Source organism: Perissodus microlepis, chromosome 10 (assembly GCF_051167445.1).
Source record: "Perissodus microlepis isolate ML-2025 ecotype Zambia chromosome 10, ASM5116744v1, whole genome shotgun sequence".
Classification (NCBI taxonomy): domain Eukaryota; kingdom Metazoa; phylum Chordata; class Actinopteri; order Cichliformes; family Cichlidae; genus Perissodus; species Perissodus microlepis.
This window is the reverse complement of record NC_140470.1, coordinates 17,133,408-17,154,959: the sequence shown is the minus strand read 5'-3', so window position 1 is coordinate 17,154,959 and position 21,552 is coordinate 17,133,408. Positions and strand designations below refer to the sequence as shown.

Here is a 21,552-nt window from a genome sequence, read left to right as displayed (position 1 = left end):
TTAAAGGCAAGTTCAGTGGTGCAGTTTCCCAGTGTGTGCCGTCTCCTCTTGCTATGTGCAATTTGCAGGTTTAAGTATTACTACTGCTGAAATATTTGATCACAAGTGTTTCTTTACTCTGTTTTATATCATTCTGATCGGACACGTTATGGTTATTGGACTGCTATTTACAGATGTCAACTTGGGATTTTTGGAAATTTTGAGTATTTTGGGTAATTATAGACTACAAGCATTTAATCAGTAAATCAAGAGAGAAATTAACAGATTAATTAGCCGTGAAACTTATTCTTAGTCCTAAATCAGAATAAATATAACAAAAACTGAGATCTGGGGAGCATGTGATCTTACATCATCAACGCATTTTCTCAAAATAGAGACATTTTGAGCGGTAACCTGCTATTCCTGAGCTTTGAGTTCACAGCCTCCTGATATCAGGACACAAATTAGAGTTAGGTCTTTCAAATAAACATCACAAAATACATCACATTTTGGGCAGTTACATTCACTTGAAAGCCAAAGCTAATTTTCTCCATTGTAGTCCTGTGTGCACCAACGTATTAGTTAAAGTTGAATAAATCCTCAGATTTAAAATGCAACAAATTACTCAAAAATCACTGTGTGATCATATTGCTGTTAGTTATGGATGGACATCTTCTCAGTGGAAATAAGACTTCGACATCAGAAAGACTCTTGGCAGACAGTAGAAGTGTTATTTTTCATCCATGATGTCAGTGCATGATGACGATCTCCTATAGTTTTTAACCTTGCTCCGGGTCTTTGGGTGTGCTGAAAAAGCAGCCTTGAATTCCCACATTAATTTTCCCTTCAGCCAACACAGACATAAAATTCTTGATCACATATAATAAGCTGGACCTGAGGAGCTGCACAGAGCAGATGTGAGGTGAGAATTATCTGCAAGGTAGTGAAAGCCAGATAGTGAGTGCACGTAACACAACACGTGTGCTGCTAAGCACCACCTGGTGTTCTTTGTGTGTGTCTGGCTGCTCCTCATTGTGCACGTTTGCAGTGTAGACCTGGACACCACTAAAGAGGCACAGAAAAGCAAAACAAGCGAGCTATAGACAACCGCACACTCATACGGAGACAAAGAATGCGATCGGGAGAATCTAACTGAAATCAGAGCTTTTAAAATGTATCCACCACCTTCATAAGGCACAGGTGTGGTGTTTAGTCTGTTTAAATCAAACTCTGGTTTGTTTTCTGACTTTGTGCGGTTCGCTTGTGCAGGTGTGTTGACGCAGTGATCGCAAGACCTTTGGAGGAGTTGGTTTCGTTGCGTTTCTAAATGAACTCCAGAGTGGTTAGTTTTTGGTGTGAACCTCATCCAATCAGGATCCCAACCAGCTACCAGGTGTATGTTGTAAGTTATAGCTAAAAAAAAACTATAACCCCGTGTGCTTTGCATTCTGAGACGTGGCAAGATACTATAGATGTGCAAAAGTCTACACCAGCTAACAGCTAACTGTGAAACAAATGTAAATGTTCAGTGCACTCCAATAGTCCAGGACACAGCACCTTTTTCCTGTATTTACTTTTGTTCCTTGCATCCCAGACACATCTGGGCATTAAGGAGACTGTGTAAAAAAAACCCCGAACCAAACAAACAAAAAAAAACACGGGGAAAAGCTCCAAGTTTACAAATCATCAAATTATTCGGACCACAGTAAACAAGCTATATGTGTGAAAATGCCTTTATTCATAACTTATGTAGCCAATTCAGAGTAAGCACCTCCAAGTCTAAGGCCATGGTTCTCAGAGGCCAAGATGAGTTTACTATGTAGCCACCCTACAGAGTAAAGCTCTTCCACGCTGAAAGGACGTGGTTAGGATGCCTCCTGGGCAATTCCCATTAGAGGTTTTCCAGGCACCCCTCACTGGGAGGACACCCAAAACTCACTGGAGAGATTATGTACCTCATCTGGTTTGTCTTGTCATCTTATCAACTTTAGATAATCAGAAGGTAATGGATGGATGGAGAAGTTATGTGACTTGTGTGGTGGGAATAGGCAGCAAACGATTAGGTAGAGCTACTCTACAGACCTGCTGTGCAGTATGTGGAGCAGGTCATCTACTGATAAGAATCCCTGGCTGCTCCAATCTGCATGCCAAATATGCAAGATACTAACCCCAAGTTGCTATGAGTATGAATGTGTGTGAATGTTAGATAGAAAGAACTTAAGCATAGAAGAAAGTGTTTATGTGAATGAGGCATGTTGTATAAAATACTTTAAGTGCTCCGGTAGAGTAGAGAAGCTCTATATAAGAATCGGTCCATTTACCACGAGTCTGGTTCACTCTGAAGAAACGCTTTCTTAACTAATCCCTAACTTTTTAACAATTTTACTGTGTTTTCAGAAGAAAGCAGCTATTCAAAAAAAATCATTCTATTTTTAATAAGCATTAGATCTAAAAAGTTCACACTAAGGATTTGTGATAAACAGCGGTTGTATAGTGATCAACAAAGCGGTCACAGTTGTGTATTGCTCGCAGTGAGCTTATACTCCATATAAACTGCAACACACAAAAGTGAATGGAATATATGTAAAAGCATCTCTGTCGAGTATCGGATTTATGTTGGATATGTGATGGAGCAAAAAAAGGATGGTGCAGCCTTTGCGTTCCTTTATCAGACTAGAAAAACACGTTGTCTTTGGTCTCTTTCATGAACAGAAAGCCTTCTGAGAAATATGCTGAATCAATGCAGAACAAACAACTTCTCGTCCCGCTTCCCAGCACAGATGAAGTTTAACTCTCCGTCCTTGTACGTACCGAAGAACATCAAAGCTTAGAGACTTGTGTGCTGAATGTTTGTTAGGTGAATCATGCTCTGTCTCGCCGATGAATCATAATTGCACAGAAATAGAATAATTTGAAATTAACGAGAAGGCATCAAAGTGAAGGAAAATTAAATGTTATGTTACAAATTCCATTTAAAATTATTCAACCTTGCAATTTTAATGCATCGCTTGGATGCTGCCTCATTCCCCTTTCGTATTGACGGTGGTCGTATTTAGCATTAGTCTTTTGGTTGTGTGTCGGCGTGTGGGCAGGTTGTTGCTTCTCAGGCTGACATTGTCATCACTCGAGCGTCGCTCTGAGATGATGTCACAAACACACAAACCCAAAATAAAGTGAGAAAGCATTTTGCACTCATACATAGTTTCTCCTTCCCCTCCCCTCCATTTCACCATCTGTCCCCCGGCTCTCCTCGGATGCCTCATGTCAGCTAAAATTAACTGAGAAGTGCAGATGTAGTCAGGAAGAATCGCTCTCTCGCTGCCTCGGTGTCTCACCTCGTGCTTTCCGTCATAAGCGGCTCCTCGTGAATGGAGAGACTTCACGCTGAAGTGTTTGGGGCAGCTGACCCAAAAATAAATGCAGGGTGTCTCGAGAGGATTCCCTGCTGGCAGTGGCAGCTTCTGAACTGTGAACACATGATGTCTGCAGCCTTCAACGCATCTCTTGCTCGGAAAAATCCAATCATGAAAGGCCCGAATGTACTTTGAGCAGAGGGGATGTAACAAATACAAAACAACAGCACTAAATGCATAAGGACACATCATTTCAGGCAGCTTTGGTGTTATGAAACAGAGCTGCTCTGGTGCTTTTATTGACTTCGTTATGTCATTTGAGAATTGAGAATTGAGTCATATGAGAATTTGTAATGTTTCACTGTGTTGTCCCAAAACCTGCCTTCATGCATGATTTTATCTATAGAATTTGCTCAAATATGCTGAAAATGTTCAATTTTTAGAACAGAGTGTGCATATTTGGATCTAAGAATAAAGGCTGGATACACACAAACTTCCAAATTCCTCATATGGAGGAGGATGTGAGCCGATGACATTGTAGAAAATCAAGATCACACATTTTTCTCTTATACTGATATTATTAAATAACAGTTTTAAACCACTGTGCTTGTTTACCCATACAGCTTGTAATAGCTGAATGTGTTGCTGCTGGGTACCATAATTGAGCAGGCATTATTTTAAGCATGTGTGGATTAAATTGAATTTTTAGACACATTAATGTCTCGACTTGAGGAAAGGCAGTGTTGGTCTATACTTGGTCCGCTCTGTCACAGAAATTTACAGTTCCCAGATGAAGAACGGTGCTGTCTTGTTTTCTACTTAGGAACCGAAAACACTTTAATTAACTGGCAGGCTTTACGTCGGCTCCGTGTAATGGGTTATTTAAACAACGAACATTGTACTGTCACACTGCTCGTCAATAGCAGTGACAGATCTCCTGGATATACTTCACATTCACTCTGAAGCTGTGTTTTTATTTCTTTTTTCAAGAGTCTTACATAATATGCAGCCAGTGCATCAATCACGGCATCACTCAGCAGGAGACAGGAGCACACGAGGTGCTTTTCAATCTTCGATACTAGCCCAGCTCACTTGTCATTAATATGATTATTATTGTTGTTGTTTTTTTTGTTTTTTTCTAAGCATAACACTTGCTGCATTTAACACAGTAGGTGTGAAAGAAGCTGAAAAACAGCGTCTTTTTGTGGCTGCATTGTGGCCAAATTGGTATCCTTACTCCAACAGTGGATCTCCTCATGTGTGAATGTTGAGTCACGCTGGAAAAATGAACCTAGAAAGAAAACAAGTTACACTGAATTCATTTGGAACCGTTTGCTTTACAACCTGGCGACACATACTGGGAGAAAAAACCTGCCTGTGTATCACAACCACAAACTTCTCCATTAACTGGTCTTACCAGAAAGTCTTCCAAAGCTTTTGTGGTGGAGTTGTTTCAGCATTAAGCCTAAGGTGGGCCCATTTTACAAGCACTTTTTAAATGACCATAATCCTGTTATTGTTTGTGCCAGAGACAAAACTTAAACTGAAAGTAGATAAGACGAGCTTTACGGAGATATTTAATGTATCATAGTAGCACAAGGCATTCATAAGGCACTGCTAGCTGAACACTGATAGAAAGAGATTTCATCATCTGTGTGTCACCTTGCTGTAACTCCTCAACCAGTCTCGGCTAGAGAGAAAATTCAAATGGTTCCTGAAGGATGAGATTTTATTTTTTTCATTTACAGCCAAAATTAGAAAATAGCTCCAGTAGGTCTGGGTGAATCTTGTTTGCAGTATCCTCTAGTTTGGCCATGTAACTTGAGGAATGATAAAACCTAAAGACATGCAGAGGACGCTGGTGCAATGGCTGCTGCTTTGGGTGAGACTTCTAATAAATAGAAGAATTATTGTTCTTGATCTTTCCTGAGGATGTTTCCATGAGGAAGTGTAAAGCTCTTAAAGTAGGACAGGTTGCTCCTGAGCATTACAGCCTCCTTGGATGGATCTATATCTACTGCATTAGTTATATTATCAGTTCTAATCCGCCCCTTTCTCAGCTTGTCTCATATAAACAAGGAGGCCAGTGGCTAGATATTTAAAATATAGATGTAATTTTTTTGTACTACACCCCCCTCCTCCTCTCTCTCGCTCTCTCTCTCTGTCTCTGCTCACTGGTGCGCGTCAGAGTTTGCGCAAGCAGCCTCTCCGCCTCTCTGTGTAGTACACTACAGCCCTGCTCCGTCTCTCCCATTCACCACAGTTTATTATCACACTCGGACGGAGCGAGTACAAAGGTGCTGTTCTTCCTCCTCCTCTCTTTATCCCATTTTGGATTATCACTGTGCTTTTCATCATGCTGGAAGTGGAAGGTAGGAAACCGCCCCATCCAGGAAATAAACCCCTGTAATGCATGCAGCTTTTATAATACCATTTCCCCGGGTAACGTAAAACTTTAATTGTCCCTGGATCGGATCATTTTTGGACACCTCTGATTGTGTCCGCCGTGTCACCGCAACGCACGCCAAGCTGCTGACTTTGTAAAGTGTCGTGTAGGGATTTTTCTGGTAAGAGGTCAGTGAGAGCTGCCGGTAAAATGTTAATGCTTTTGTTGTGTAACCAGGAGGAGTGTCTGCCTGTGTGCGTAACGCCATGATGTTGAATTTCATCAATGAAGAGCTTTAGGAGAAGGGTTTCTTTATTTTTTTATGTTTTAATGATGATAATGATGATGATGATGATGGCGATGATACGTGTGATACAGCGGCAGATGTTATATCTTAGTCTCTTTTGTGCTTTCCTCCTTTGTCTTGAATAATTCAGAAAGTTCTTTGATCTCAGCAGGAAATACACAGACTTGTGAGCTGGGCTGAAATTGTATTTAGGTGAACGTTACAAATAATAGGAACTCTTTACATGCTGGAATTCTTTATATCTCAATGCCAATACAAACAGAGCTCAGTGCTGGAAGCCATAGAAAGGAAATTAAACCGCATTTTTAAAAAAGGGGTGTTTGTATTAAGTCTTGTAGTGTTTTCTGAATTCTGCTCTGAATCTCTTCAGGAAGATTTGACATATGCCTTCAGCTGAACTCAGTTGCTTCTCTGACCATTTTTGTATTCTCCAAGCAGCCTCTTGTTGCCAAGAAACAATAAGTCATGTTTTCAGTAAGATGAAATACAGGCTGGTGGGGTTTTTTGCCAGTTAATGATGCTCCTGGATTTTTCTTTTTCTCCCCCTGCCAAACTGCACACAGGATTGGTGTGCGAGGTTGATTAATGTATGTTCTTGTTTAATGAGATGCTGTTGCTGGGTTTGTTTTGTTAGACTGAAAAAGAAAAAAAACTAGTGTGGACTTCGGTGCTCTTCTTTATCTTTCTCCCTCACTCTCTCCCTTGCTCTCCTCTTCCTCTGCCTCATTCATGTTAATGGAGAGATGCTGAGGGCGGAAGTGTAGGCTGTTGCTAGACACTAATATAGCTGTTCTAAAAAAAATAGGCATTTGCATTTAAGGAGTCATCTATTACAATATTTATGTGGGTTTTTTTTGTTTGTTTGTTTTTTTAAAGTGGTCGCTCCACTCTCATCCATCCTGCTCCGTTTTTTTCTCTCCTTTCTTTTCTCCCTCCAGTGAACGGGACGCCGGCCAGTCAGCTGTCAACTCCTCATTCGGGAAAATCTCCCAGCCCATCCCCAACCAGTCCAGGCAGCCTCAGCCGACGCAGGGTAAGAATGGGAATACACGAGCACGTTCACAAAGCACGCACTAAGAGTCAGCCCGTAGCATTTAGTGACTCCAAATCACAAAACTTATAACACAATTATTCTATTTTCTCAGGAAAAGGACAAAGCCGGGACTGAGCATAGGCCGACTACATCTTAGAATCACTAGATTATGAAGAAAGCACAACTTCCCAGCATCTTTAGTATTTCAGACCTCACCCAGTGCTGCTCTGGGCTTCCAGCAAGGCAAATGTTCATTTCATTTGGATATTATAGCACATATTCTGTCCCTCATAAAGAACTCTGTCTGCCTTTGGTGGCTCAGCACTGAATAACGTTAACACCGACTTGTTGAGATCACCTGATCTGTCAGTCGGTAAATTGTGCAGTATCTGATATAAAGATGAGACTGGCTGATTGGCAGTCTGCCCCAGTCTGCAGTGTGTTTTTAATTTCCAGAAATTGGATTGCATCCTTCTTCACCTGCTGGGCATTGCATTGCATTTGACCATCTTTCAGCAAAAAGATGCAATCAGTACACACTTCTGATATAGAATTTATTTTGTTTTTTTAATCAAGTCACATTATTTTGTATATGTCGAGTTGTGTAAATGATGTAGAAATACATTTTATACTAGTCTATTTGATTATTTAAGCCACCCCCCTCCCCTTTTTTGTCATGTATGCCTGTTAAAGTACCTTAATAGCAGTCTGTTTTCTGTAGCTAACAAATAAAATTACTGCTGTACAAAGCAGGAGCATGCAACTCAAAGGGAAAACTTCGAATTAAATATCTCGACTTCGTGTACACTGTGCGCACGCGTGTGTGTGTAGATGCTTATATCAAAGTATTTGTTAATCCAGTCCTTGACAGTGATGTGGGTGAGCTTTTAAGAACAGCTCCAATCCCAATCACTCAGCTTTCTGACAGCATCTCTTAAATTTGCGCTTAAGCCGACTGCTGTTTTAGTGTCTTCTCCCTCCTAAACAAACACTCGCTAGCTCAGTTCACCTCAGCCTCTAGAATACCAAAATACAGATACATGTGTATCCACATAGGCTTCTACTCGCAGGTTTCATGTGTTTCTAATGCGCACTGATTGAAACTCACTGCACGTTCTGCCTGACTGCAGGGATGCAGCTATGATGTATGTTGCAACTATTTATTTACACAGGCGGATTTTATGGGAGGAAAGCAGAGGGGGTATAAGTATGTGTGTGTGTGTGTGTGTGTGCGTGTGTGTGCATGCATGACCGTATCCTCAGTCAGCGTAGGTTAAAGAATCCATTCCTTGGGTTTTCCTGTGCTATTTTCCGTGAATCCGGAAACATAGATGAATGGCAGAGAGTCTGAATCCATCAGTGAGAAGTTATATTGACGCAATCTGAAGGTAACCCAGGATAACAGATCAGCTATGAGCTGTAGCTATAACAGGGCTTCCACATTCATCTGAATTATGGAACTGGGTCATTATAGTTTACAGTGTTGAGAGGAAATGTTCTAGCTCGTGCGCACATTTATAAGCTCTACCTCCCTTTCTATGTTCTGTGCTCTGGTTAAATAAATGTGGGGCAGTCATTGTAGAAAATGACCCCGCTCACTTTCTGCCTCTTCCACAATATGAAAATCCAGTGCTATAAACGCAAACACACCACCTATCCTTTGGTTTTCGTAACCTCCTTAAACCTTCTTTTCTAGCCCATTTCAGACCTCACTGTTGCAGCAGTTACATTCTAGTTGAGTGTCTGTTTCTCAAAGAGGGATTATTCCAGCCTCTACAGCAAGCCCGCGATGGCTTGACTGCTGTAAGGAGGGGAAGAAGCCTCACAGGCCATTATCTCTTCCTTCCACTCTGCAGCTCCACGCTCTTCAGCCATATTACGATGTAATTCTCCTCTCCACTTCTTACTTCTTCTATTTTCCCTGTTACAGATTTCCTCCCTGTCCCTGTCCCTTCCCTCCCCGACACCTTCTAATTTCTCTTTTACAGTCGTCTCCCAGTCATTCTCACACTCACCCCCTCCCTCTCGCCTCCCCATATCAAAGGGTATTAACCTCATGGGGAGAAATTATATTCCATCATCTCTCTTATAGATGTTATTTAAGCTTCTTTGAGAAGGAGGCAATAAGTCCAAGACCCTAATTTGCACATTTTCTCCTCTCCTTCTTTGTGATTTGCGTGTAAACCCACACGAATAATTACAACTCTCCACCCCTTTAAAACTAGCAAGTAACATTACCAACCCTGAAGAGCAATCTGAGGCTTAGAGTGGCTAAAATAACACAGATATGAGGTTTAGGTGGTAAAATGCAAGTTAAATATAACAAATAAAAGAATGAAAAATCTATTTCCTAAGCAGCCACAGAGGCTCAGTGACCTACTGCGAGTGCTGTATTTAACAGTTCACCTCGCTTGACCATGCATTTAAACACTTAGAGGCACTTTGCTGATTGAAGTAGGTTGCTAGCACATCTAGGACCATCACAACCTATTTCCCCAAGCAGAGACTACAAACATAGCATTGCACCATTGCATGCACACGTCTTCAGAAGAAGGTGCATGCACAGTAACTTTCATGTTCGTGCGCACTTCAGTGGAACACTTTTGTACAGAAAATTTGTGCACAGCAGCTTCATGCACACTTACACATTTTGTGTGGTGTTTTTTTTTTTTTTTTTGCAAATTTGATGCTCTCTGTGACCCATTTTTACTAATTGTCAAGTGACTCATGAAAGTCTGGTCTACATTCACAAAATCGTCCCCCTGCCCGCCGTCCCCCCACCCTTCCACTTTGCACTTCTTATGAGCTTTTCAAGGCCGCTTGCCTCAATGAAAGCACTGAGAGCATCCTAAATTTCCATATTAGTTTTATTTTCATATAAGATCTATAGACACATTATTCCACACAGGCACGCACCCACAACAGTGTTTTCGGTCAATATCAGCTCTGAGGCATAATTCAATGTGCCACCGAGGTCAGCGCTCTTCGCAGTCTGTCCGCTCCATTTGGTGTGAAAACAAATAAACAAACAAAAAAAGACAATGCATTAAGAGGAGAGAGTGACAGATCGAAGGCGACACTAACAGAAGGTCTGTGTCACAGCAGCTGTGATGCATTTAGGAGAGTCTAAGAGAAACAGAGTGCTAATTGTTATCTGTAGTATCACCTTCATCCTCCTCTCACCGTTCATCCATTCACATCCGTAATCTGTTGAATTGCATGCTCCGTCTCTCATTCTCAGCGTTCATGTTATGTGTCAGGTGATTCATTTTTAAATTATTTGTGTGCGAGTATGTGTGAAAGGAAGAGTGCCGACTGAAGCAGAAAGTGCGCATCGTGAACTTCTTATAAATGTCTCATCTCATTCCCACGAGTGTATTGTTGCTGAAGATTGTATTTGTTATTTTTGGTTGTAATATATTTCTTATTATATGTTGTGTTTGATGTCATTAGTTGGCTTGTTTCTGTGACTGTCAAAGAGACCGGCCGCATCACACGGTGGACTGACCCGGAAGAGTGTTTTTTTGCCTTTTTTTTTTTTAGAATAATTTTTTGTCTTTTCTGTTTGTTTGTCACACACACAAAAACAACAACCACAGAAAAACATCAGTTATCCAAATTACTCACTAATGATTCAAATAGCACTCGCATCTAAAAAGGCTTGATGATAATTTTGGCTCTTTCCATTAACGCGGATTTTTGTAAACATGTCAATTATCGACATGTTGTCGTCGTTGTTCCATCGTGCGATGCTGCTCTCTCTTTTTGGCTCATTTTTGTTTTTGTTTGCTAAATGTGTTCATTTTCATTTGTTGACATCCTCATTAAATTCATTGTCATTTCATTTTCATTTCGTGGTCTTTATTCTCTTAACTCGACACCGTCACTCATGTTCCTCATGTTCCATCAGTACAGCCGTGGGGATGGCGATTTTCTTCTGTAGCACATTTATCAGTGCTTCTCCTTTGTTAAACCTGCCTGCTGTGGGCATTCAGCAGAGCAGAACAGCTATTACAACACAAACAGTCTCAGAGGAGCAGTTATCTTTCATTGCTCACTGCTTTTACTCTCAATTTCATATATATATGGGCGGGGCAGCCTAAATCTCCCCTTCTTCCCTTCTTTAATTTTCCCTGAAGTATTTAATCACGTTTCTGTGATTTCCTGGGATTGGAGTCCATACGGATTGTGATTAGGAACCTTCACTGTGTCCAACTGGCAGAGCAGAAAGACAGAATCCCCCAAATGGTTTTGATCTTTTCATGAAAGTCAAGTAGATTATGTTTTCTGTCCGTCTCCCGTACCCTGTGTTCTTGAGGAACAACAAGAAGAAAAAAAAGTCCCATTAGCATCAAATCTTATTAGATTTTTACCACCAAAGTAAACACTAATAAATCTTGCTTCTGCTGGATATTGCCTGACAGGGCAAGCAAAAATAAGAGGTCTGGCTCTGGCAGCCTGAGGGACAGAGACCAAGAAAGCCTCGCTATGTGTGCTGTAATCAGATTCAAACAGAGGCATGAAGGACAAAGCTGGCATTACGCTTAAGTTGGTTATGTAAATGTGTGGTGCATTTTTAATGCTCGGCTCTACAGTTGACAGATTTCCTTTCCAGCCGCGGAATGAATGATTCTTTCTTTCTGCTGCAAACCTACTTCTGAGATGATGCTCCACATTTAAGGTCAACTGTGGACATCCTGTTTAATTCCTATTTATGAGCTGATCAGTATGCAGTTGCTGAGTGTTGCCCTCGCAGGTCTGAAGAGCAGTGGCTCCAGTCATGATGTAAAAGGTTTGTCAGTGTCGTTGTGAGTCATAGTTACAGAAAAGGTGTAGAGATGTAGAGCTAGGAATAGTGTATTGTGCAACAGGGAGAAAGCTGGAGTGTCTAACAATAACAAGACAGTTCCTGCCAAATCTCATGATCAATATCAGCCAGACCAGACTCCATACATTTCTCTGCTGCTTCATCACTCCACCTCTCTCCCTCTCTCTGTCTTTCTCTGTGTTTCCCACTCTGTCTGTCACCCCATCTGTCTCATCGTTTTCCACACAGAAACGAGAGACTCAAATTTCATAGAAGGCTGAACCTATCGCTCAGCCCGCAGACAGGAAGTGCCCATATATAGGCTACCGTCTCTACACTGGAAGCTGCTGTTCTCCTGTCTGTGAGCAGTTTCCATAGCAACAGTATTTTGTTTCCCTCAGTGGCAGGAAGCGAGAGAGAGAGAGAAAGAGAGAGAGAGAGAGCGAGAGAAAGGAGTTCAAAATGAGAAAGCGAGCTGAGGACAGCACTGGATGTGCGATAAGAGCACAAGAGAGGTAAATATCCGAGTTGGGATGAGAAAATAAAAGAACAGAATAAGGATGTTTTTTGAGATAAAGCACAGGAGGGTCATTGGCTTTATGGGTATTAAGTGGGTTTTCTTGTTCCGGGATGAGTGCCCAGCCAACAACAACATTACATAAACCAAACTGAGCCTGACTCACAGCTACATTTACCTACGTGGTTTTCAGGTCACAGCAGCTGAGATGAGTAAAAGAGCAGACAGCTACTGTGGCAGAGATACAGGGCAGATCAGCTCTGCAAATAGTTTTCAGATCCAAGTCATTACAGGCATGGCTTTTATCCCAGTCTGCCAGGACAGCAAGCTCCCCGGGTTTTACAAATGTTTAGGACATTTCTCTTTCACTTAAAAAAAAAAGACATTCAAGATCACACACAAATGTTCTTTTCTGAGCTTTTAATCACAGACTGTATGTAAAAGATGGAATTAAACACGTGACATCACCCACAGAGTTTAAACATATCTTTAAGACTCAGTTTTGATTTTAAGGATATCGTCATGTTGTCAGTTTTTGGAGCCAGAAGTCACTGTGTTTGAACAATAGGGTCCAAGTCCAATATTAATTATCAAACAAAATCACAGACAGCAGATCCAGCTCAGTGACTTGAAAGAGCAAATGTGAAGCTTAGCAGGCAGCAGTCTATTACGGTGAAAGGGATTATTGATGAGCGATTGTTATACAACGGAAAGCATCAAAATACATCTGGCTGCACATGTAATGGGAAAAATGTGTCATGTCCTGGAGAGGTCGTCCATAATTATGTAGTTGAGTCATGCATGACGCTCACAGACACAGACCATATACAGAGCAAACTGCACTTGTTAATAATGCACAGTGGCAACGTTGCTCCACTTATATTTTAGAGGAACTGCAATGGTGCGTGTTGCCATCACTGGCCAGCCTGTGTCTTCCAGCTGCAGCTAGTGGATTTATTGAAGCACTGGAAACGCCCCAACCCCGAAGACTGACTGTAAGCCATGAGAACGGATTTGAGCAGAGGAGAGATTAGTAAAGAGTAAGGAAGGTGGTAAAATCCACCGAACACGTGAAAAACGCCACCTTCCAAACAAAACAGGATGAAAGTCTTCTAGTGCAGTAAAAGACTGAAGCAAAACAACAGAGTTTGGCAGCGAGGAGAAGAGAAAGGTGCACAGGAGTGGAACAGACACAGAAATCCAAGAGGGGTAGATTCTCATTTACAGTCCCGACTAGATACTCTCCATCCTTGTTGCTTCCATGACAACCAGACAGAAGGTTACAAGGTGGAGGGCATAATGAGTTTTTGTCTTTAGATAGATAGATGGAGACGCCTCTTCTCATCCTCTCTCTTTCACTTTAATGACCCCCCACTTACTATCCAGATGAAAGGCATCTGCCTTTATTTAGTGTCACCGGAGCCCATGTTTTTATGATTTATTAAAGGTAACCGTAAGGAGTGAGAAAACAGGGAAGAATTACTTCCAGTTGTGAGGTGAATGGAAAGGAGCTTATTTGGATGCAATCATCTCTATGATATAGACACACATAGGGGGGTTGCTGGCTTATATGCAGTAAATCTGTTCGGACTCGTTTTCAGATTTTTTTTAGACACAGTATAGACACAGCACAGGGCATTACATCAGAAAGATGCGCAAACACAGCCACAGCAGTAAGGATGTTGTGAGGATAAGGCGGGTTACACAGTGTTCCTTTGTCTATTTTTGAACATACATATTTGTTTTGGCTAGGACTGTAGCAGAAGGGACTGTGATTGTGTTTGTCTGGGTTTTTTTTTATCGTGATTATGGATTGCAAACTATTTTGGGTAATGCCGCAGATTAGTAATAAACCCCTTTCCATCCTGCTCTCTACCCTGTTCCTTTCTCTGCAGGGGTCCCAGGGTTCTTCCACCTCTCTGTCTTCCACTAAAGGTTCGAGCCCAGTGGAAGACGGTGATGGACTCGTTCCTGAAGGTGAGGAAAAAAAGCTTGCTTTGTGCTTGCAAATACCATGCATGTCTGAATCATGCGCGTGACCTTTGACGCGTCCCTTGCCTGCATAGCATGATTAGTACACGATGCTTTCGGCAACTTTCTGCTCCTATGCTGTCTTACTCACCTCTCTGTGACACTGCTTTGAAAGGCTGGAGGATTTTTGGTCTCATATGTGACATTTTCATCTTTGATTTTATTTATTTTTTTAAAAAAGTATCCAGAGGACCTTTTTTTCCCCCTTATAGATCTTTTAAACAGATTCATGAGACTCATTAACACTTAGCTGAGCATCGACAAATCATGCCTATTTGCATCTTGATTTATAAACAAAAAAGTCTTCTGTGTGATGTAATTGCAGACCTCACTGGCTGTAAAAATATGAATCTTTTAGATTTAAAAGGTTTCTGCTATTTGCTTGTTTGTACGTTTCAAGTCTGCAATCATATTACAGTTTGTTTAATTGTGAAGGTTTTTAAATCTACCTTTATGTCTTGAAGAGACTGGTTAGACAACAGTTGATAATCAGACATCATAGCTTCCTCAGCATATATCTGTGTATATTCTAGGGTGCTAAACTGTGTAAACCAGTTTATGTTCCCTCTAAAAACCAGTGCTTCTTCCCCGCAGCTGAAGTTCTAGTCAGTGAGGTTCCAGCTGTGCCGTCCTACATATCAGACCGTTACAAGGTGGGGCGAATGTTAGGAGACGGGAATTTTGCAGTCGTCCGGGAATGCACGGAGCACTCCACAGGACGAGAGTACGCTCTGAAGATCATCAACAAGGGCAAATGCAGAGGCAAGGTAAACAAACATCCACCGAATACGACCCAAAAAAGGCAAAAATTGTACTGACACGTCAAGAAGACTAAAGCTCCACATAATCCTAACTTCAGAGGATAAATTCTTCCTCCCTTCACCCCATCCGGGTGAGGCAGATGGCCGCCCCTTCTTGAGCCTGGAACTTTCTTCCTGTTAAAAGGGAGTTTTTCCTTCCCACTGTCACCAACACGTTTGCTCAAAGGAGGTCATGTGATTGTTGGCGTTTTCTCTATTTTCTTTGGACTATTGTGGAGTCTTTACCTTACAGTTAAAAGGGCCTTTAACTATTGTTGTGATTTGGCATCATTTGAAAAAACTGAATTGAATTGAAATTCAGTTTTGATAGCTCTTTTTTTTTCCACCCATAAAAGAATATTTTGCATTTTTAGAGTAATATCCCTGTTTCGCTTAAAGACCCGCTGATATCTTCGGGTTAATGTGCAACCTTTATGGGAAGGATGTAGAAATGTACTCCAGGGTGCTACTGAGTTGCTGTAGAGAGGCACCAACAAAGGTGTGACATACATAAAATGAAAATCTTCTAAATGTCAGGCTACTCTTGGTTCCTTTACTGAATGTCTTCCACTTGGCTGAACACCTGAACTTCTTTTTACCAGGAGCACATGATCCAGAACGAGGTGGCCATACTTCGCCGGGTCAAACATCCAAATATCGTCTTACTCATCGAGGAGTTTGATACTTACAACGAGCTCTACCTGGTCATGGAGTTGGTCAAGGTGTGTGGCCATGTTTGTACACTGTTACTTTATGAGTTTGTGCACCATCTGCTCCAGTTAGGAACGTGCAGGGACATTTTGCCAAGCTGAGATAACGGATGGGTGTATTCTCTTACAATACAAGGGTGATCATCATTATCTCAAATCTACGACTTAGAGGAGCAGGGAGGCAGTAATAGTGACAGAGACAGAGGAGCGGCATTCAGCCTGTGAAGCAAATGATGAATTTTTCCAACCAGTCACACAATTCGGGACTAGAGTGAATCCGCCAGTGGCCCCGAGTGCTCGTGCGCTCGCGTTCTTCATTCTCTCTTGCTCTCTGAGTCAAGAAATGTTTGTGCATAATTCAGGAGCCAGGAATGTGATCCATCTGTTCGTGCTGTGATGTGGAGTACTACAGAATATAGATGAGAGGCAATCTGTGGAAGAAGTGTGTGTACTTGTGAGCATGTCCAAAGTAGGAGGATCAAGAGGAGGCTGTGGATGAATGGGGTGAAAAGAGTCGCTGCTAAAATGACAGGGGCTGAGAGAAAGAGAGAGATAGATGAATTGAAAGTAGAGGATAGGCGCAGAGAACGAAAGAGAGAGAAATGAGTGTTCTTTTGCCTGGTCCTGCTCAGTTCAAGTCCTTTAGTTTAAACTGTGGAAAAGCCTAAGAGGCAATAATGTGATCAGACAAAATTGTTTTTACAAGCGGAAATGATACCCATAAAAAACAGTGAGAGAGGATTTACAAAGGACTGATTTAAATCCCATATTTTGGCTTAATTTCTCATTGACTAACTTCAGCAGCCACGTCCCAAAACTTTGCAGAATGCCCCCAAATTTACAGCAGTATATTCATGTTCATGTACTTTTGGGCCTCCGATAGCGGAGGCAGAGAAAAATAAGTGAAATGTATTAGCTAAAGCCTGAGCTGGCATTTGACAACTCTCATATTTAAACAGCTGCCAACGAGCAGGTCAAAGCCTTACAGTGTGCTGTGCTGTTCGAGGATAGAGGGAGATTCAGCACTATTTTAAGCCTCTGTTCCACTTAGTCCACTCAATGAGAGAAACGCAGAGAGATTCAGACAGAATGAAAAATCAGAGAAAAGAGACTGAGAAAAGCCTAAAAAAATGACAAAACTGAAAAGAAATATTAATGCGGGGGGGGGGTCGTCTTTCAAGCAAGGTGAAGAATTAGGATTTACCCCCACCTCCTTGCTGCTGCTGAGCAGACAAAAAAGTCTTGTGGTTAAATGAAGTTTTTAGCTTCTTTTCAGAAAAAAAAAGACAAGCAGCTGTGAAAATTTGCAAGTGAATCTGTTCTGCTGGTGCAAAAAACACCAACCAAACTCTTGTGACATCTCCTAATACTGACCTGTCCATCATGTCTTGTCCACAGGGGGGAGATCTGTTCGATGCCATCACCTCTGCCAATAGATACACAGAGAGAGACGCCAGCGGCATGCTCCACAATCTGGCCAGCGCCATCAAATACCTCCACAGCCTCAACATTGTCCACAGAGACATCAAACCAGAAAACCTGCTGGTGAGTGGACGTCATGCAGATTGCATACATGTAACTTGGTGCGGCACTGGTGCACCTCCTCTCCTTTCCCGCCGCCTTTCTGAATGATCAGTGAAGTAATATCACTCACTACGGGGCCCTCCCAGAGCAGAGAGATGACTCATCCCTGCTGCCCTCACACCTTCTGCACGCTCCTTCTCCAGCCTCCCTCGTTTGTTCTTTCCTTCCCTCCTTCTCCCTTCTGTCAAACTCCCCATCGTCCTTGCTTAACTTCAAATACTGCTCTTTGCCCCCCTACTAGAGATTGTCTGGGCAGGAGTCAGACTTCAGAATTCAGCTTTTTAGTGGCCACATTTAAACCTAGTCAGCCGATTTCCTGTTTTGCTTTTTCTCTCCAACGAAATAAGAACGCCTTGAATGGTTAAAAAAAAATCAGTGGCCTTCTATTCATGTAACTTTTTGAAGGTAATGACATGCAGATTACCCCATCCATGTAGCAGACACCCAGCAACACTAACATTAGTTTTATTTTTGGCCACATAAATGCTTTGCTGCGTTAAAAAGCTGGTCGCTCGCTTCGTCTGTGTCTGTAGGCGTAGGGCAGATAGAGTAGCTACAGCTGTGAGCTGTTAAACAACACACTGAGTGGTGAAATTATTAATAGCAACCCCCATCACATAATGTGTTTTAAGTTTGTTTGTTGTTTGTTGCCCTCATAATAATGCTGTACATTATGATCCTGCTTCTTTTTTTAAAAACATTTTTGCATTCCTGTGTGTTTAGGTGTACGAACATGCAGATGGCAGCAAGAGCCTCAAACTGGGAGACTTTGGTTTGGCGACCGTGGTGGACGGACCCCTCTACACTGTCTGTGGGACCCCAACATATGTAGCACCTGAAATCATTGCAGAAACAGGGTGAGAGCTGCAGCTGCATTTAGCAGGCACCTTTAAGATCAAAGTATGATCACTATGACGGCCAACATATCTGTCGTGTCTTAATCCATTTACAGTAGTAGATATTTGCCTTAAAGGTCATGCTCTGCATGTTTTCTCTATGTTTGCTTTGATTTAACCTCTCTTTTTTTTTTTTCAGGTATGGTCTTAAGGTTGACATCTGGGCAGCTGGAGTCATCACCTATATCCTCCTGTGTGGTTTCCCACCCTTTCGGGGGTAAGTTAACGGCAAGCCCTACCCTACATTTCTCCCTCTGCTTTAGCGCCTTTCTTGAAAGTGTGTTATGCAGGACCCTCTACTGGTCAGTAGTAGTATTGCACCTTTATTCGTTGACTCGCTAATTAATATTTGGCTGATGCACCCATTCATCTGAACTTTTTTTTTTTTTTGCAGGAGTAGTGACGATCAAGAAGTGCTTTTTGATCAGATACTAATGGGACAGCTAGAATTTCCTCTGCCCTACTGGGACAATGTGTCAGAGACCGCTATGGTAAATATCTGCTGTATGTCTGATTGGTGTGGATGGATCCACATGTTATAGAAAATCCAGAGTAAAAAACTAACCGCTTTTTGCTTTTTTGGGGGGTGTAGGAGCTGATTCGATCCATGCTGGAGGTGGAGGTCGATAAGAGATACACTGCCCTCCAGGTGCTGGAGCACCCCTGGGTCACTGTAAGTACAGTGTCAGTAAATCTGTTCATTTGCTTTGTTTTCACCAAAACACTGAATTTACTTCCTTTCTCCTCATTTGTCTAATCCAGGACGAGGGTCTGTGTGAGAATGAACACCAGCTGTCGGTAGCAGGAAAGATAAAGAAGCACTTCAACACCAGCCCAAAAGGCACTGACACCACTGCAGGAGTGTCAGTCATTTCTGTAAGTAACCATTAGCAACCATCTAAAGATGTAGCTGTTACACTGAGTTGCATCAGTTTGTAGAGAAATCAGCAAGTTTTTCACGTGGCGTTTAGATTGATTGTGCCGATTTCTCTTTTGTTGTTCAGTTGGATGACAGCTTTTCTATGCAGAGATCTGGGTCGTTGGATTTCTACCAGCACCCGGCCATGTACTGGATAAGGTACGCCAGGTTTCCGTAGAGACACGACTGGGTCACAAATCAGCGAGAAATCAAAACAGACCAAAACAGTGTCTCTAAAATTGATGTCTCCCCCTCCTTTGCGTGCTGCCCCGCTGACTGGCTGCTGCTGTGCTGCTTTGACAGCCTCATGTTGTACTTTCTGTGCTCGGCTTTTTGCTTCTCTCCTTTCATCCCTCGCTGTAAACACAGATTTCATTCCTGCATTACCTGCATCGTTATTGTGCGTCACCGGTTAAAGCCTTGTCCTCTGTGTTGTGTCACCTTTTTATCGGTGTCCCCTGCTTTTCTTTAGTGTGTGTGAGTAACGACGTGCCCGATTAGAATCACCCTTGCTGATGATTCTCCTGCACATCTCGTTTGCACAGTTCATTTGTGAATGAACCCTTTCTAAAGAAATAACCCTGCGGTGTTGCTTGTCTGAGTGATTTGCTGTGATGTTTTTGTCTGATGTGATGCTCCCTCACCTGGTTACCTCCTCAAACACCAGGGCTTGTTACTGAGCTCACATTACCTGACTCCGCTTGTGTGACTGTGTCCCCTGATTTATGGAGGACCACAAAGTTCATTGTTATAAAGGTCACAGAACTTAAAGTAACATGGACACTGACTAGAGGAATTAAAAATAGGCTGGAAAAAATTAACAGTGACTTAATTTATGAATTATTTGGGTTGAGATTCCCAGTTTTCCAGCACAACAGAGTTTAGTTTGACTGATTAGAAATTCTGAACATGATGGACCTGAACTTGTGCAGATGTTTCTGATTTGTGTTGTGATTAAAAAGTGATATCCAGAATCTCCTCTTTATAACATTTACTGTGCCTGAAAAATTAAACAAGAATGTTGAACCTGCCTTCATCCGAGAGATTTATTGTGGAAAATTAGTGGACTTTTAGATAGACTGTTCCTCAGATGCACAGCTAAACATAACATTTCAGAAAAGAAGAAACAATTGTCAGTGTCCATGGTTTTTCACTTCCTTGTTACTGTCCAATTAAATATTCATTAGTAACTTAATGAACATGTGCAAAGTTCTTCTGCTCCTCCTTCCTGGATAATCCACTGTGCAGCAGACAGATCTGATCCTCATCTTTTCCTCCTTCTCCTCTCTTTTTCAGGCCACCCCTCTTGATAAGGAGAGGCAGGTTCTCGGACGAGGATGCCACCCGGATGTGAAACCCCTGCCGCTGCAGATGATGCCAACTGTGAATTCAGTAACAGCAACAACAAAAACACTACGGGCGGAGCCCCCCAGTTGCCTCCCTGGCCTGCCCATGGCCCCTCCCTCTCTGACCCCTGACACTTGCTCTGACCCCTCCCCAGACCCCAGACTCCCATCCGACTCTGATGACATCTCCATCAGCTCAGCCAGCACCGCCTGCTCCCCCAGCTCGCCCTTCTAGAGAGCAGGCGAAGGGGAGTAGGGGGAGGAAGAGGAGGAAGGTGTGCAAAGGAGGAGGCGGCGAGGGAAAATCCTCATCCAGCTCCTCCCTCTGCATGTGGAGGAGGAGGAGGAAGAGGTGTCAACCCCTTTCTCCCAGTATCTCTGAAAAAAAGAAATAAAAATATCAACAGAGAACTTCACACTTCCCTGAATCCAACTTTCCAAACCTGGAGGAAAGATGGACCAAGGGGTGGATAAGAAGACGTTAGAGAGGTTGGGAGAAAGATTCAAGAGGCAACAAGAAACAGGGATCGAGAGGAAGAGGGAAAAGCCAGAGTGAGGTGAAAGACTTTTGTTGATTTCTTTTTAACATTTTCTCATCTGAGCACATGTTGTAGAGCTCAAGGAGCAAGAAAGGGCTTTACCCTTCAGTGATGATCCGGGCTCGACATGGAAACTTCCTCAAGGCGGAACAGCTCTACAAGGCAATATGAGAATATGGACCAATGTTCATGTTTTATTGAACCTTATTTATTCATACTTTAATTCACAGCATTTTTTGATATGTATCTCTCTTTTTCATAGAAAAAAAAACAATGTTTTTATTGACTTCTCCTTAGAGCTTGGTGGATTTAAAATAATGGCAAAGTACTTAGAAGTAGAGTGCA

The 21,552-nt window shown here is 42.2% G+C and overlaps 1 protein-coding gene across 2 annotated transcripts in view; it reads left to right on the top strand.

The window, feature by feature from the left end:
• Positions 1-20,799, top strand: part of dclk1a (doublecortin-like kinase 1a) — a 44,823-nt gene extending 24,024 nt beyond the window's left edge. Inside the window, exons 6-17 of one of the 2 annotated variants that reach the window (XR_014801558.1) lie at positions 6,964-7,058; positions 14,278-14,359; positions 15,008-15,180; positions 15,816-15,935; positions 17,322-17,468; positions 18,231-18,364; positions 18,543-18,620; positions 18,798-18,894; positions 18,996-19,076; positions 19,166-19,279; positions 19,408-20,078; positions 20,295-20,612. Coding sequence is in view for 1 of the 2 variants with exons in the window: in XM_084942527.1 (XP_084798653.1) it covers positions 6,964-7,058; positions 14,278-14,359; positions 15,008-15,180; positions 15,816-15,935; positions 17,322-17,468; positions 18,231-18,364; positions 18,543-18,620; positions 18,798-18,894; positions 18,996-19,076; positions 19,166-19,279; positions 19,408-19,481; positions 20,619-20,676 (1,253 nt within the window). In the remaining variant the exon portion in view is untranslated. The other variant, XM_084942527.1, reaches the window with a different exon arrangement.
• The last annotated feature ends 753 nt before the right edge of the window (positions 20,800-21,552 follow it).